The sequence below is a fragment of the Salvelinus namaycush genome, chromosome 4 (assembly GCF_016432855.1).
Source record: "Salvelinus namaycush isolate Seneca chromosome 4, SaNama_1.0, whole genome shotgun sequence".
Classification (NCBI taxonomy): Eukaryota; Metazoa; Chordata; class Actinopteri; order Salmoniformes; family Salmonidae; genus Salvelinus; species Salvelinus namaycush.
In genome coordinates this window covers 25,112,078-25,129,299 of record NC_052310.1, presented here as the reverse complement: position 1 = coordinate 25,129,299, position 17,222 = coordinate 25,112,078, and the positions used below count along the sequence as shown (strand labels likewise).

At 44.2% G+C, this 17,222-nt stretch overlaps 1 protein-coding gene across 1 annotated transcript in view; it reads right to left on the bottom strand.

The window, feature by feature from the left end:
* The window catches only part of lrp2b (low density lipoprotein receptor-related protein 2b), a 127,762-nt gene that overhangs the window by 11,004 nt on the left and 99,536 nt on the right, over positions 1-17,222 (bottom strand). The window contains exons 62-67 of the mRNA XM_038990738.1: positions 13,724-13,840; positions 13,483-13,599; positions 13,138-13,275; positions 8,146-8,268; positions 6,830-6,958; positions 1,618-1,749 (exon numbers count right to left, since the gene is read on the bottom strand). Coding sequence (XP_038846666.1) covers positions 1,618-1,749; positions 6,830-6,958; positions 8,146-8,268; positions 13,138-13,275; positions 13,483-13,599; positions 13,724-13,840 — 756 coding nt within the window. The remainder of the gene's footprint in view (positions 1-1,617; positions 1,750-6,829; positions 6,959-8,145; positions 8,269-13,137; positions 13,276-13,482; positions 13,600-13,723; positions 13,841-17,222) is intronic.

Below are 17,222 nucleotides of genomic sequence, written 5' to 3'. Positions count from 1 at the left end.
TTTTGCATTGGATGCCTCTCGGTCAACCGCATCCGCCTAAGTAACACTTCCGTAACCGCAGTGGAAGGTGATAGAACGGTGTTTGTCAGAACATGGCGACCCGAAGATCGGTATACTCACAAAATAGTCTGTAGCGTCCGAACGGATTGGCCTAGAAACTATTATGACCCCTCTATGGAAAGATGAGAATCTTGCTCTATGACACCCCCCACAAGCGTCTTGGGACTCATCTGCAGTCGGTACAACCGATTTGCCAACGTCTGTCTGTAGCATCCAAACGGTTTGGGCTACACACTAATATGACCCCTCTGTGTAAAGGTGAGACTCTTGTTTTGCTCGAGGCCTCAAAAGACTTGTCTGAAGGTCCCATTGTACTAGTTGAAACAATTTATGGAAGTACAGTATATGGACACTGTTTAGTGACAAAAATAAGGGGTTAAATACATGTACAAAAAATACAACAAATGTTTCCTGATCTTTCTTACATCTCTCAAATATAGGATAGACACTTCAGAACAAACTTCCTTTAGATTTTGTTGTTGACTATGTTGTTCCATGTACTGAATCTGTTATTCAATGCGTTTGTATGGGCTAATAGCAGTAACGCACAAAAATTCTTTTTGTAATATTTTCAAGGGGTCTTAAAATTCAAAAAAATCTAATAGCAAAATGATCCTTGGTATGACCTTCTTAAAACAATTCCATATAGCTTATAAACTACTAACCCTACTAATGATAATGACATTACTTATAATGATGATCATGAAAATAGCAATAACAAGGAGATCAAGAAAAGGAGGCTTATTGTTATTATAAATATTATTTTCCTGACAATTTGGAACAGTATAAACACTAAATAAACAAGTAATACCAGAGAGTCTGTGCTAATGAAAAAAATTATAGCACAGCAAATATTAAAAACAGCCGAATTTGTGAAATTGTTTATCCGACATGTTGTGTTGCATGAGGCTTGGTACTGACGGAATCAGTAGGCTATTAAACAAACACTTAAACAGGCAACACAAGCAGGATCTGTCTTATTTCTGTAGATAAAGTATGTATGGATGATTTTAAAAAAACAGGCACATTTAACAGTTAGGCTATTGATTATAGACCTAATTAAGTTCGGGTTTCCTCTCTCCTCACTTTTCAGAGACAATTAAGGCAAGGGCTGTTTTCTCGTCTCCTAACTCCGCTGCTGCCTCCAGCACATTGTTCTCAACACCAATATACTGGTTAACTTTGCTATTATGCACATAGCAACATGGTCTAGGAAAAGGCACCAATTCAAAGGCGCACTCACGTTTCAGAACTGCGGACAGCAACCGCTATCAAACGAGGGAGAAAGCGCATTTGTTATAAAATATATATACTTTTTATTAGTGTTGTACCATTGTCCTTAACCATATACAATTTCAGTAGCACATGCCTTAGTGATGGACTGCGCCACCCCCACAGCCCCCACAATGGAGTAGTCCACTCAGACAGGTGTCTTGTACACCATGATTTATATATTTTTTGCTCAACTAAAGAAATCTCGGTCAAACAACAAACAGCCTATCGACCAGACGACTAAATTGGATCAACCCTAGTGAGCGTGTCTCTATATGTGTGTACCTTTGCAGTTGAAGGTGCTGTCCGGGTCCACTCTGTATCCAGGTCTACAGGAGCAGATGAAGCCGGTCTTGTTCAGGTTGGTACACTCGTGCTGACACAGTTTCTCCTCACAGGTCCGGTCATGGCCAAAATCTGAAACAGGGCACACAATGGGTCACTTTCTCCATTTGTCTAAATCAGCTTTTGATAATATCACAGTAATAAACAATCGTTTAAAGGTAAGGATTCTGGTTCAGGCTATGAAAGTAGGATTAAAGTAAGGTAGAGCAGCCTTTCTCAACCCAATCCTCGAGGCCCACCAGTCATTCCATCATTTAGTTGTACTCCAACACCTGCACACCCCTCGCTGATTAGTTCACTAGTTTCAGTGGTGTTTGAATACATCAAATACATGGAATTGCGGTTGAGAAAGGCTGAGGTAAATGACCTACTTACATTACATAATAGATACTGTGAAGATAGCATCTGCATAAGGACAATCCATCTTCACTTATACATTTGAAATGTGTTAGTTTGTCAAATATGTTGTGTAATTCCGCCCAAATTGTGTTTCATATCATTCAAACCTTGCTATACATGTACCATCAACTTCACCTTCAACAGTTTCAAGTGTTTGTCTTGTCAGTTTGAGTGTGTTCAAATGTGTTGATTTTAATTACTGTGTTAATTATTGACCTTAATTATTGTGTGTTGCTTTAGAATGGTGTCTGTTTGAACAGTGTAGGAGAAATACTTAATGAAAGGAGGTAGACATGCTTTTATGCTCGGCAGGAAAGTTTGTTGATTTTATAACCTTTAGCATAGTTTTTTATTTTTGTTTTTTATTTCACCTTTATTTAACCAGGTAGGCCAGTTGAGAACAAGTTCTCATTTACAACTGCGACCTGGCCAAGATAAAGCAAAGCAGTGCTGATTTGTAGGGATCCAGGTTTTGCAGCTCTTTCAGAACATCAGCTGTCTGGATTTGGGTGAAGGAGAAGCGGGTGGGGCTTGGGCAAGTTGCTGCAGGGGGTGCAGAGCTGTTGCCCGGGGTAGGGGTAGCCAGGTGGAAAGCATGGCCAGCCGTAGAAAAATGCTTGTTGAAATGATCGATTATCGTAGATTTATCGGTGGTGACAGTGTTTATTAGCCTCAGTGCAGTGGGCAGCTGTGAGGAGGTGCTCTTATTCTCCATGGATTTTAGTGTCCCAATACTTTTTGGAATTAGTGCTACAGGATGCACATTTATGTTTGAAAAAGCTAGCCTTAGCTTTCCTAACTGACTGTTTATATTGGTTCCGGACTTCCCTGAAAAATTGCATATCGCGGGGGCTATTCGATGCTAATGCAGAACGCCACAGGATGTTTGCGTGCTGGTCAAGGGCAGTCAAGTCTGGGGTGAACCAAGGGCTATATCTGTTCTTAGTTCTCCATTTTTTTTAATGGGGCATGCTTATTTAAGATGGTGAGGAAAGCACTTTTAAAGAGCAACCAGGCATCCTATACTGACGGGATGAGGTCAATATATCTGAAGTGTTTTAGGGAGCGTTTGATAGTGATGAGGGGTGGTCGTTTGACCGCGGACCCATTACTGAGGCAGTGATCGCTGAGATCCTGGTTGAAGACAGCAGAGGTGTATTTAGAGGGCAAGTTGGTCAGGATGATATCTAAGAGGGTGCCCATGGTTACGGATTTAGGGTTGTACCTGGTAGGTTCCTTGATAATTTGTGTGAGATTGAGGGCATCTAGCTTAGATTGTAGGACGGCCAGGGTGTTATACATATCCCAGTATAGGTCACCTATCAGTACAAACTCTGAAGATAGATGGGGGGCAATCAATTCACATATGGTCTCCAGGGCACAGCTAGGGGCTGAGGGGGGTCTATAACAAGTGGCAACGGTGGGAGACTTGTTTCTGGAAAGGTGGATTTTTAAAAGTAGAAGCTCAAATTGTTTGGGCACAGACCTGGATAGTATGACAGAACTCTGCAGGCTATCTCTACAGTAGATTGCAACTCCGCCCCCTTTGGAAGTTCTATCTTGTCGGAAAATGCTGTAGTTGGGGATGGAAATGTCAGAATTTTTGGTGGCCTTCCTAAGCCAGGATTCGGACACGGCTAGGACATCAGGGTTGCCGGAGTGTGCTAAAGCAGTGAATAAAACAAACTTAGGGAGGAGGCTTCTGATGTTAACATGCATAAAACCAAGGCTTTTATTGTTACAGAAGTCAACAAATGAGAGCGCCTGGGGAACAGGTGTGGTGCTGGGGGCTGCTAAAGGTTATAAGAACTGGTCGCCTAGTGCGTTCGGAACAGAGAGTAAAAGGGGCAGATTTCTGGGCGTGGTAGAATAGATTCAGTGCATAATGTACAGACAAGGGTATGGTAGGATGTGGGAACAGTGGAGGTAAACCTAGGCATTGAGTGACGATGAGAGGTTTTGTCTCTAGAGGCACCAGTTAAGCCATGTGAGGTCACCGCATGTGTGGGGGGTGGGACAAAAGGGCTATCTAAGGCATGTTGGGCGGGGGGCTCTACAGTAAAATAAGACAATAATAACTAACCAAAACAACAATAGACAAGGCATATTGACATTAGGGAGCGGCATGTGTATCCGAGTGATCATAGGGTCCAATGAGCAGCAATAGGTGAGTCAGGGAGCCTTCGGTAGTCGCTACTACGCTAGGCGAGCTGAGACACGGCGATTCAGAGAGCTAGTGAGCCGGTGATAGCAGATGGGCTTCGGCGATGTTGCAACGGAAAAGCCTGTTGACAACACCTCGGACGATTACGTCGGCAGACCAGTCGTGATAGATCGGCAGGGTTCCGTGTCGGCAATAAAGAGTCCAGGCCAATTGGCAAAAGAGATATAGTAGCCCAAGAATTAGCTGGTAGACCTCTTCGGCTAGCCGGGAGAAGGCCTAGCTCGAGGCTAGCTCAAGGCTAACTGGTGCTTGCTTCGGGACAGAGGTGTTAGCCAGCAATAGCCACCCGATTGCAGCTAGCTAGCTGTGACGATCCGGTGTAATGGTCCAGGGCTTGCTGCAGGAATCCGGTGATGAGGTAGAAAAAGCAGTCCGATAAGTTCTGGGTAAATATCGCGCTGTGCAGACTGGCAGATATTGACCGAGCTGAAGCTGGCTGGTGTCCGAGTTAACGGTGAAGACCGCTAGCAGTGGCTAACTGACTACTAGCTAGTAGCTAGTTAGTTGGCTAGCTTCTGATGGGGGTTCCGATTAGCAGAACCGCACCACATTGGGTGAGGCGGGTTGCAGGAAAGTCTATTCAGTTCGTAGATGGAAAGTGAGATTAAAATATATACGAAAAAAATGAGGAAAACTACTATTTACACGGGACAAGACAAACACGTCCGACTGCTACGCCATCTTGGATCAATCGTCTGTATTTTAACCTCTTTTTTAACCCATCAGTTTTATAATAATTATTTTCAGATTTAGAAAATGTTTCCAGTCCAGTTACCATTTTAATTAACCTCTTAGTGTGCATCGGTACGGCCAGTTCCTTCACAGATACAGTTGAAGTCGGAAGTTTACATAAACCTTAGCCAAATACATTTCAACTCTGTTTTTCACAATTCCTGACATTTAATCCTTTTAAAAATTGCCTGTCTTAGGTCAGTTAGGATCCCCACTTTATTTTAAGAATGTGAAATGTCAGAATAATAGTAGAGAGAATTATTTATTTCAGCTTTTATTTCTTTTATCACATTCCCAGTGGGTCAGAAGTTTATATACAGTCAATTAGTATTTGGTAGTATTGCCTTTAAATTGTTTAACTTGGGTCAAACGTTTCGGGTAGCCTTCCACAATAATGACAGAGCTGATGTAACTGAGTCAGGTGTGTAGGCCTCCTTGCTCGCACACGCCTTTTCAGTTCTGCCCACACATTTTCTATAGGATTGAGATCATGGCTTTGTGATGGCCACTCCAATACCTTGACATTGTTGTCCTTAAGCCATTTTGCCACAACTTTGGAAGTATGCTTGGGGTCATTGTCCATTTGGAAGACCCATTTGAGACCAAGCTTTAACTTCCTGACTGATGTCTTGAGATGTTGCTTCAATATATCCACATAATTTCCTCCCTCATGTTGCCATCTATTTTGTGAAGTGCACCAGTCCCTCCTGCAGCAAAGCACCCCCACAACATGATGCTGCCACCCCCGTGCTTCACGGTGTTCTTCGGCTTGCTTTTCCCTCCAAACATAATGATGGTCATTATAGCCAAACAGTTCTATTTTTGTTTCATCAGACCAGAGGACATTTCTCCAAAAAGTACGATGTTTGTCCCCATGTGCAGTTGCAAACCGTAGTCTGGCTTTTTTATAGCGGTTTTGGAGCAGTGGCTTCTTCCTTGCTGAGTGGCCTTTCATGTAGGACTCGTTTCACTGTAGATATAGATAATTTCGTACCCGTTTCCTCCAGCATCTTCACAAGGTCCTTTGCTGTTGTACTGGGATTGATTTGCACTTTTTGCACCAAAGTATGTTCATCTCTAGGAGACAGAACGTGTCTTCTTCCTGAGCGGTATGACAGCTGCGTGGTCCCATGGTGTTTATGCTTGCGTACTATTGTTTGTACAGATGAACGTGGTACCTTCATGCGTTTGGAAATTGCTCCCAGGGATGAACCAGACTTGTGGAGGTCTACAATTTTTTTCTGAGGTCTTGGCTGATTTCTTTTCATTTTCCCATGATGTCAAGCAAAGAGGCACTGAGTTTGAAGGTAGGCCTTGAAATACACCCACAATTACACCTCCAATTGACTCAAATTATGTCAATAAGCCTATCAACAGCCTCTAAAGCCATGACATCATTTTATGTAATTTTCCAAGCTGTTTAAAGGCATAGTCAATTTAGTGTATGTAAACTTCTGACCCACTGGAATTGTGATACAGTGAATTATAAGTGAAATAATCTGTCTGTAAACAATTGTTGGAAAAATTACTAGTGTCATGCAAGGTACTGTAGATGTCCTAACCGACTTGCAAAACTACAGTTTGTTATAGTTTGATAACAAGAAACTTGTGGAGTGGTTGAAAAACGAGTTTCAATGACTCCAACCTAAGTGTATGGAAACTTCCGACTTCAAATGTACATTGCAGATGATGGTTACTCATTTGTAATGTATCAATAATGTAATACAAATAATTATGAGCAACGGGGTTTTGCTCTCTCAGAAGATTCATGTTGTGAGAGAATGATGTTGAACTCACTGCAGCCTATCTCGTCAGTGAGGTCCCCACAGTTGTCATTGTGGTCACACACATAGGGCAGGGCTACACACTGTCCATTGGTACATTTGAACTCCTGGAGGGTGCAAGGAGCCAGGGTGGGCTCACGGCCTGTAAGGAAACACACACACACACTAGGATGAACACACACACACACACGCTAGGATGAGTACACACACACACACACTAGGATGAACACACACACACACACACTAGGATGAGTACACACACATACACAAGCATGAACGCAAACACACAGGCACACACAAATATTTAAAACACAATCAAAGGTGCATTCAACTCTTAATTTATCTTTTGTCTCATCCTGTTGTACCCCCAAAAATATTACAAAACTACCTAAATTCATAACAAAACAACAGCCGGATTGTACAACAATCAAACAAATAACTACTTTTTTATTTTTTAAATCTCTAATATTGTTATTTCAATAGTCATAAATGCTGCGCCTCTTGCCTTTCACCCTTAATTTGAGATTAAATCACTGAGTGCCTGTCCAACTGCACTTTAACATAGAGGGTAATCTAACAAAGTCATTATCCATGGAATGTTCGGGAAGATTCCATTTGAAAAAGTACACAGTGTACAAAACATGCTCATTCCATGACATGACCAGCTGAATCGAAGTGAAAGCTATGATCCCTTATTGATGTCACCTGTTAAATACACTTCAATCAGTGTAGATGAAGGGGAGGAGACAGGTTAAAGAAGGATTTTTGAGACAATTGAGATATGGATTGTGTATGTGTGCAATTCAGAGGGCGAATGGTCAAGACAAAAGATTTAAGTGCCTTTGAACGGGGTATGGAAGTTGGTGCCAGGCGCATTGGCTTTGAGTGTGCCAAGAACTACAACGCTGCTAGGTCTTTCATGTTCAACAGTTTCCTGTGTGTATCAAGAATGGTCCACTACCCAACTTGACACAACTGTGGGACGCATCGGAGCCAACATGTGCCAGCATCCCTGTGGAACGCTTTCGACACCTTGTAGTCCTTGGCCCAACAAATTGTATATGTTCTGGGGGCAAAAGTGGATTAAACTCAATATTAAGAAGGTGTTCCTAATGTTTTGTACACTCAGTGCATATTGCAATACATTTTCAAATATAAGGGCTGTGTTCACGGAACCTTAACCTAATGAATATTTGGGTTAGGGCTACGTTCACTTCACTAAACATCACTACAGGTTGCATTATTTCTGCGTCTACTGAACCTAACCTCCACAACACATTGCATTAGGGCAGCATTCACAAATGTTGCGTTGGGGGGTGCGTTGCTTACAGAGGTCCTCCTTCTCATCACTTCCGTCCCCACAGTCGTCCTTCTGGTTACACAGATTCCCAGAGTAGATGCAGTAGCCGTTAGCGCAGCGGAACCTTGATGGCATCTCACAGGTGATGTTCACTGGCAAGCAACACCAAAGGAGGAAATGGGTATGAATTAATTTGACAAACAGACACACATACACGACTGTATTTCTACAGTTATATTGGTTGCCCTGAGCTCTATACTACGAATTTGGCTTGAGGATTTAACGAGGTAACTTTGGTCAACTCTAAGTTCAACTCGGGATAACCGATGACACGAAAGTGGCTCACCTTTAAGCCAGTTAAATTTCTATGGCAACGAATCCTTCAGAACTAACCTGCTCCGGAGCAGGCTATCTCCGGGATAGCTCCAATTATTCTGAATGAAGGGTTTGAGCCGTGAGTTGGGGACCAATCAAATTAGATTCCCTCCCGTTTGCAAAGAGTGCATCATCATCCCATCAGACGACTGATTAAATATTTTTGTGTGTTAAAAATATAAATATTGAAATACATACAGTGGGGTCTGAAATCATTGACAGCCTTGATAAAGATAATTGATAAAAATGACTGTAAAAACAAACAATTAATATACTGAGGGCTTTATTTTCGGCTGGCGGTAGGAAGCTCAAGTGTCAAACGCATATTAGTTTCAAATCAAATTAAATGTTATGTTATTAGTCACATGCACCAAATACAGTGAAACGCTTACTTACAAGCCCCTAACTAACAATGTAGTTTAAAAAATATGAATAAGAAATAAAAGGAACAAGTAATTATAGAGCAGTAGTAAAATAACAATAACGAGACTATATACAAGGGGTACCGGTACAGAGTCAATGTGCGGGGGTACCGGTTAGTCAATAAAAAAGTGGTCAGATGAAGCAGATGCTAAGCTACAGGACTATTTTGCTAGCACAGACTGGAATATGTTCCGGGATTCTTCCGATGGCATTGCGGAGTACACCACATCAGTCAGTGGCTTCATCAATAAGTGCATCGATGACGTCGTCCCCACAGTGACCGTACGTACATATCCCAACCAGAAGCCATGGATTACAGGCAACATCCGCACTGAGCTAAAGGCTAGAGCTGCTGCTTTCAAGGAGCGGGACTCTAAACCGGAAGCTTATAAGAAATCCCGCTATGCCCTCCGACAAACCATCAAACAGGCAAAGCATTAATATAGGACTAAGATCGAATCGTACTACACCGGGTCCGATGCTTGTCATATGTGGCAGGGCTTGCAAAACCATTACAGACTACAAAGGGAAGCACAGCCGAGAGCTGCCCAGTGACACGCTGACCAACTAGCAAGTGTCCTCACTGACATTTTCAACCTCTCCCTGTCCGAGTCTAATACCAGCATGTGTTAAGCAGACCACCATGGTGCCTGTGTCCAAGAACACTAAGGTAACCTGCCTAAATGACTACCGACCCCTAGCACTCACATCTCTAACCATGAAGTGCTTTGAAAGGCTGGCCATGGCTCACATCAACACCATCATCCCAGAAACCCTAGACCCACTCCAATTTGCATACCGCCCCAACAGATCCACAGATGATGCAATCTCTATTGCACTCCACACTGCCCTTTCCCACCTGGACAAAAGGAATACCTATGTGAGAATGCTATTCATTGACTACAGCTCAGCGTTCAACATCATAGTGCACTCAAATCTCATCAATAAGCTAAGGACCCGGGGACTAATCACCTCCCTCTGCAACTGGATCCTGGACTTGCTGACGGACCACCCCCAGGTGGTAAGGGTAGGTAACAACACATCCACCACGCTGATCCTCAACACAGGGGCCCCTCAAGGGTGCGTGCTCAGTCCCCTCCTGTACTTCCTGTTCACTCATGACTGCACGGCCAGGCACGATTCCAACACCATCATTAAATTTGCCGATGACACAACAGTAGTAGGCCTGATCACAGACAACGACGAGACAGCCTATAGGGAGGAGGTCAGAGACCTGGCCGTGTGGTGCCAGGATAACTACCCCTCCCTCAATGTGATCAAGACAAAGGAGATGATTGTGGACTACAGGAAAAGGAGGACCGAGCACGCCCCCATTCTCATCGATGCAGCTGTAGTCGAGCAGGTTGAGAGCTTCAAGTTCCTTGGTGTCCACATCACCAACAAACTAACATGGTCCAAGCACACCAAGACAGTCGTGAAGAGGGCACGACAAAACCTATTCCCCCTCAGGAGACTGAAAAGATTTGGCATGGGTCCTCAGATCCTCAAAAGGTTCTACAGCTGCACCATCGAGAGCATCCTGACTGGTTGCATCACTACCTGGTATGGCAACTGCTCGGCCTCCAACCGCAAGGTACTACAGAGGGTAGTGCGTATGGCCCAAGCTTCCTTCCATCCATGACCTCTATGCCAGGCGATGTCAGAGGAAGACCCTAAAAATGGACAAAGACTCCAGCCACCCTAGTCATAGACTGTTCTCTCTGCTACCGCATGGCAAGCGGTACCCGGGCGCCAAGTCTAGGTCCAAGAGGCTTCTAAACAGCTTCTTCCTCAAGCCATAAGACTCCTGAACATCTAGTCAAATGGCTACCCAGACTATTTGCATTGCGCCCCCCCCCCCCTTCTCCCCCTTTTTACTCCACTGCTACTCTCTGTTGTCATGTATGCATAGTCACTTTAATAACTCTACTTATATGTACATACTACCTCAACTAACCGGTGCTCCCGCACATTGACTCTGTATCAGTACCCCCCCTGTATATAGTCTCGCTATTGATATTTTACTGCTGTTCTTTAGTTGCTTGTTACTTTTATCTCTTATTCTTATCTGTATTTTTATTATAACTGCATTGTTGGTTAGGGGCTCGTAAGTAAGCATTTCACTGTATTCGGCGCATGTGACTAATACAATTTTATTTTATTTCTAGTCATCTCTCCTCCTTCCAGGCTTCTTTTTCTTCTTTGGACTTTATATGGCGATTGGCAACTAAACTTTCATGATAAGGTGCATTACCACAACCGACCTCAGTTCATCTTTCAATCACCCACGTGGGTATAACCAATGAGGAGATATCACGTGGGTATATGCTTCTGAAAACTAATGAGGAGATGAGAGAGGCAGGACTCGCAGCACGTCACAAATAGAATCAACTTCTATTTTAGCGCCTGGAAACGCTCGTTGGTGCGCGAGCAGTGCTGGTGCAATGATTGAATAACATGTATGTGTACATTTATTTTTGCAATGTGTGATTTAACCCCACTGACACTCCCCATAACCCCACGTACAAATAAGAGAGCAGGTCTGGAATCAGTGTGGTAGATAGGATGACTACATGGAAGGATCACCGCGCTTTCAGAAATGATGGTCTTTCTGGGGGGCGGGAGAAATAACGAGGAGGCAATTTGATTTAATGCTGATGATCGTTTTTATTAGAAATGTCTAGAGTGCGAACAGTGAAATAATTAATAAATCATGTTGCGAGAGGTACCGGATCTGGGCAAATAGGCGCAGGAACAAACAAAGTCAAATCTGAGAGGTACCGGATCCAGTTCCGGCAGATCCGGCTCAAATTAAGCACTGACTGGACAATAACGTAAAACACAAGGCCAAATATAGACTGGAGTTGCTTACCAAGAAGACGAATGTTCCTGAGGGACCGAGTTATAGTTTTGACTTAAATCTGCTTGAAAATCTATGACAATAATTTTGAAAAGAATAGTGGGCAAATATTGTAATATTATACATCCAGGTGTACAAAGCGCTTAGAGACTTACCCAGAAAGACTCACAGCTGTAATCACTGTCAAAGGTGATTCTAACATGCATTGCTTTATGTAAATTGGATATTTCTGTATTTCATGTTCAATACATTTGCAAACATTTCTAAAAACAAGTTTTCACTTTGTCATGATGGGTATTGTGTTTAGATGGGTGAGAGAGAAAAATATATTTGATCCATTTTGAATTCGGGCTGTAAGAACAAAATGTGGAATAAGTCGAGGGGTAATGACAGGATGCATTTTAAAATTCACGCACAGTTAAACTTTCGTATAACTTAATACAGTTATGGGGAAAACGGGACTTGTTCATTGATAAGCACACCAAAGAAACAATATGTGTAAGACAGCATTTCTAATAGCCCGTTTCACACCATAGCCTGATGAATTTGCAGGATAACTTTTCTTTAATTTTGGCAAATATTAAAATGTGGCACTGACTTGCCCATGAATTGATGTTACAGCATTGTCTCAATGAAGAGTTCGGCGTTCGTCTAGTCAAATGCAACATGTATGTGCAGTTTCATGCCCGGCTCGAGCAGGCTTGAGTAAGTGGCGGGTGCACAATCAATATCTACCTTCGTAACATGGATTAAGCCTGTGCTGGAATGTGAAGCTAACTGAAGTTAGCTAATTTCAGAAAAGCCTGAGTACATCTAGCTTGATTCGTAGTATAATCCTCAGGTAAGAACATTAAGGTAAATCTCTCATACCAGTGTCTACAAATGTGAAAGTGGCACATTTCTACAATTTGTATTAAAAAAGGTAAAAGTGCCATTTGATGATGTTATCAAAAGTGAAACATTTTTAAAATCAGTGATTTTAAAACACTGAGATTCACAATGACAAGGGGAGCAAGAAAATGCTTTTCCCCTGGCAAAAAACTCATTGCAGGTTTTGAAAATCACCGTTTTTTAAAAACTTCTAATCCTACTCGATGATGTCATAGAGTAGGACTTAATGTCCTTTCTTTTTATATTTTTAACCAAAGAAAGTAGAAATGTGCCGTTTTCACATTATATTATATGTTATGTAGACACGGGTATGGTGCTGGAGATAATGAATAGGCAGTTGAAAAGTGATGGAATTTCCCTTTAAGTAGTCTGCCATGAAAAGGAGACCAGAAGACACAAATACATGCCATTATGTTAGAGAGTTTTTGTGTGTGTGTGTGAGGGAGCACTTGCATGTGTGTGTGTGTCTTACAACATAAGATGAGCTCCTCGTCGGAGTGGTCTCCACAGTCGTTGTTGCCGTCACACACCCAGTTCTCATACACACACAGCTTGTTCGCACACTGGAACTGGTGGTTGGGACACCAGCGGCCCCCTGGGTAACGGGTCGCTATGGTTTGGGGAAAAGGTAGGGATTGAGAGATGTATTTGCATATATTTTTTTTTAAATAGCGAAATGGCTAGCATTGGTGTGGCAAAATGGCTGGTAAAGGTGTAGAGAAATGGCTAGCATTGGATAAGCAAAATAGCAAAATGGCTAGCATTGGGGTAGCGAAATGGCTCGCTAACTGAAACAGTTCCTCTTGTAGAGACTTACGACAGGAGCTCTCGTCAGAGATGTCCAAGCAGTCTGGTCGTCCGTCACATTGAAGAGCGGCGGGGATACAGTGACCCGACAGACACTGGAAATACCCTGGACGACATGTCTTCAACTCTGTGTGTGAGAGGAAGGTAGAGTGACCAGGTGAGTGTGTGTATGTGAGATGTAGAATGAGAGAAAAGAGAGCGAGAAAGTGGGAGAAGAGAGAGGAGAGAAGAGATATAGTGGTCCATCTCACCACAGTCGCGCTCGTCTGAGTTGTCCCCACAGTCGTTGTCATGGTCACACACCCAGTTTCCAGGTATGCACTGCTGGTTGTCACAGCGATACTCGCTCTCCGAGCACGGCCTTGGCACTGTGAATGAACACGCAGACACAAGAACTCTTCACTGTTTGTCTCTTTACACTCTATATTGAAGGATTATATGGTTACAGAGGTTAACTCTATTTGATGGTTACGGAGTTGAAACCTATTAGATGGTTATGGAGTTTATTTAATTTAATTAGGATCCCCATTAGCTTCTGCACATGCAGCAGCTACTCTTCTTGGGGTCCACATAAAATGTAAAAATACATTAAAAAAATACAGAACGGTAATAGACAAAAACAATATATGATATTACAATTAAAAAAACATTCAAAAATAAAATATTGTCACGTCTACTCCCGCTCCGGTGCTCGACGTCGCCGGTTTGCTAACCACCTGTCCTGGCAACCCATCATTAAGCACACCTGGCAACCTTTATTACGCACACCTGCGCCTCATCATTAGGCACACCTGGACTTCATCACTTCCCTGATTACTTCCCCTTTATGTTCATCAGTCCTTAGGTGTTATTGATTGTCTCTCACGTTCACTACGCTTCCCATGTTTGAACTCACGTTCCGCACCTGCTTTCTGACTCCTGGCGTATACGTCTCACACACACACACACACACACACACACACACACACACACACACACACACACACACACACACACACTCAAAAGTGTGGGGACACTTAGAAATGTCCTTTAAAAAAAAAAAAGAACAGCACAGTATTTGTCCTTTAAAATAACATCAAATTGGCCTCCTGGGTGGTGCAGTGGTCTAAGGCAGTGCTAGCTGTGCCACCAGAGATACTGGGTTCGAGCCCAGGCTCTGTCGCAGCCGGCCGCGACCAGGAGGTCCATGGGGTGACGCACCATTGGCCCAGCGTCGTCCGGGTTAGGGAGGGTTTGGCCGGCAGGGATATCCTTGTCTCATCGCACACTACCGACACCTGTGGCGGGCCGGGCGCAGTGCGCGCTGACCAGGTCACCAGGTGTACGGTGTTTCCTCCGACACATCGGTGCGGCTGGCTTCCGGGTTGGATGTGAGTTGTGTCAAGAAGCAGTGCGGCCAGGTTGTGTTTCGGAGGACCGTACGGGAGTCCGTACGGGAGTTGCAGCGATGAGACAAGACTGTACTACCAATTGGGGAGAAAAAAGGGGTATAAATAAAATAACATCAAATTGATCATAAATACATTGTTAATGTTGTAAATGACTTTTGTAGCTGGAAACGGCTGATTTTAAAATAAAATAAAGTTATGGAATATCTACAGAGGCCCATTATCAGCAACAATCCCTCCTGTGTTCCAATGGCACATTGTTAGCTAATTCCAATGTATCATTTTAAAAGGCTAATTGATCATTAGAAAACCCTTTTGCAATTTAGCACAGCTGAAAACTAATAAGCAATTAAACTGGTCTTTTTTAGACTAGTTGAGTATCTGGTGCATTAGCATTTGTGGGTTTGATTATAGGCTCAAAATGGCCAGAAACAAAACTTTCTTCTGAAACTCGTCAGTTTATTCTTGTTCTGAGAAATTAAGGCTATTCAATGCGAGAAATTGCCAAGAAACAAGAAACTGAAGATCTTGTACAACGCTGTGTTCTACTCCCTTCACAGAACAGCGCAAATTGGCTCTGACTGAAAATAGAAAGAGTGGGAGGCCCCGGTGCACAACTGAGCAAGAGGACAAGTTTGAGAAAGACGCCTCAACAGCTTCATTCAATAGTACCCGCAAAACACCAGTCTCAACATCAACAGTGAAGAGGGGACTCCATTGTGGCGTACTGTGTACAAGCCACCAGGGGGAGACTCATCAAAGCCTGGTGACAGACAGATTCTACATCACACAGCAGTGGCTCCTTCTGCTGGACGTGCCAGGTCTCGATGGGTCCTCTGGCCAGGACTAATTGGGGCTGATTGAGGCTTGTGAGTAATCAAGGGGCTGATTGCTCACCACCCGTATGGGGCCCATAAAGCTGCCAGGAGGCCAGCACATGGGAGGGTTGGATGTAGTGAGAGGTTGCTACCGGATAGACGTCCTCACGGTCTGCTAGAACCGAGGGGCTCGGTGTTCCACCGCAGAGGAGACAGCATTCCCCAGAGCCCAGAAGATGGTAACCCGGAAGAGGTCTCCTGTAGTTTTAAATAAACACCCGTGAAACTGAGGTATCACACTTGTGTCCATGTCTGATCTGTGTAAACATCTAGATCAAACCCCTGGTCTGCGAGTGATGGAGAATGCAGGAATTTGACAATGGGGTCAGACCAAGGTTGACGTTTACGCAGTATCAACATGGACGAGTTGAAAGTTCAGTTCTTTCGGAAACGAATGCTGGAAGAACAGCGTCTACAGAATATCCGCCTGCTTGAGGAAGTCAGGAAGCTGCGAGGAGAAATGCAGACCGAATCGCATCCCAATCAGTTTTTAATCAACCTAAAGGAGGATGATGACATCGAGACCTACCTCTGTACGTTTGAACGGACAGCGCTCCTTGAAGGATGGCCCAACGTGAAGTGGGCGAGTCTGCTAGCCCCGTTCCTGTCCGGAGATGCCCAAAAGTCGTCATGACCTCAACACTAAATAGGCGGCTAACTACGATGGTCTCAAGAGGGGGGTACTCAGCTGCTACGGGTACAGCCTGGCACCGTCGGGCCCAACTGATCCACGACTGGAGGTTCATGGGTAAAGCTTCCCCTGTGCCCAGATGAGCGACCTACTGTGCATCACCAGGGCATTGCTCCTACCTGACGTAGCCACCCTCCCCGTTATCGACAAAGTGGTCATGGATCTCTTCTTACGGGCACTACCTCACGACATGAAGAGGACAGTGAGCCTACGCGTGCACCAGACCTTGGAGGACCTCTTGGGAGCCGTGGAGACACACCAGAATACCGAGGCCCTGCTGAAGGGGATGCAGTCTGAGTCTGTGAGCTGTCAGAGGGGACAGAAGGACGACGCCACCACGTACTCCCAATCTGAAAGTCCGCTGTGCTAAAGGACTGCAGACACACGGAAAGAGCCGGGGGAGAGTCGACCCACCACCGAAAATCCCAGGTTGAGCAAGACCAAAGGAGGTGTTTTGAGTGTGGTGCCCGGGGATACCTCGAATGGAATTGCCCGGTTCGAGAAGAGTCGATGACATCAGCGGGCCCCGGAGACGAGCCGGGCCACGCAGTAAACTACGTCACCTCCTGTTGGGCCCACAGCGAACCACCAGCACCTATGGTCATGGTGAAAGTTGACGGTCATGACACCCACGCTCTGTTGGATCCCGTGAGTGTGGTAATGCTCATACAAGCGCGCGTGCTGTTCCATCCGACCGACCATGGTACGGAGATGTCTGTCTCCTGTGTCCATGGCAACACCAAGTGGTATTCGACTGGGGAGGCCACCATCATGATGCCACAAAGTAGCTACC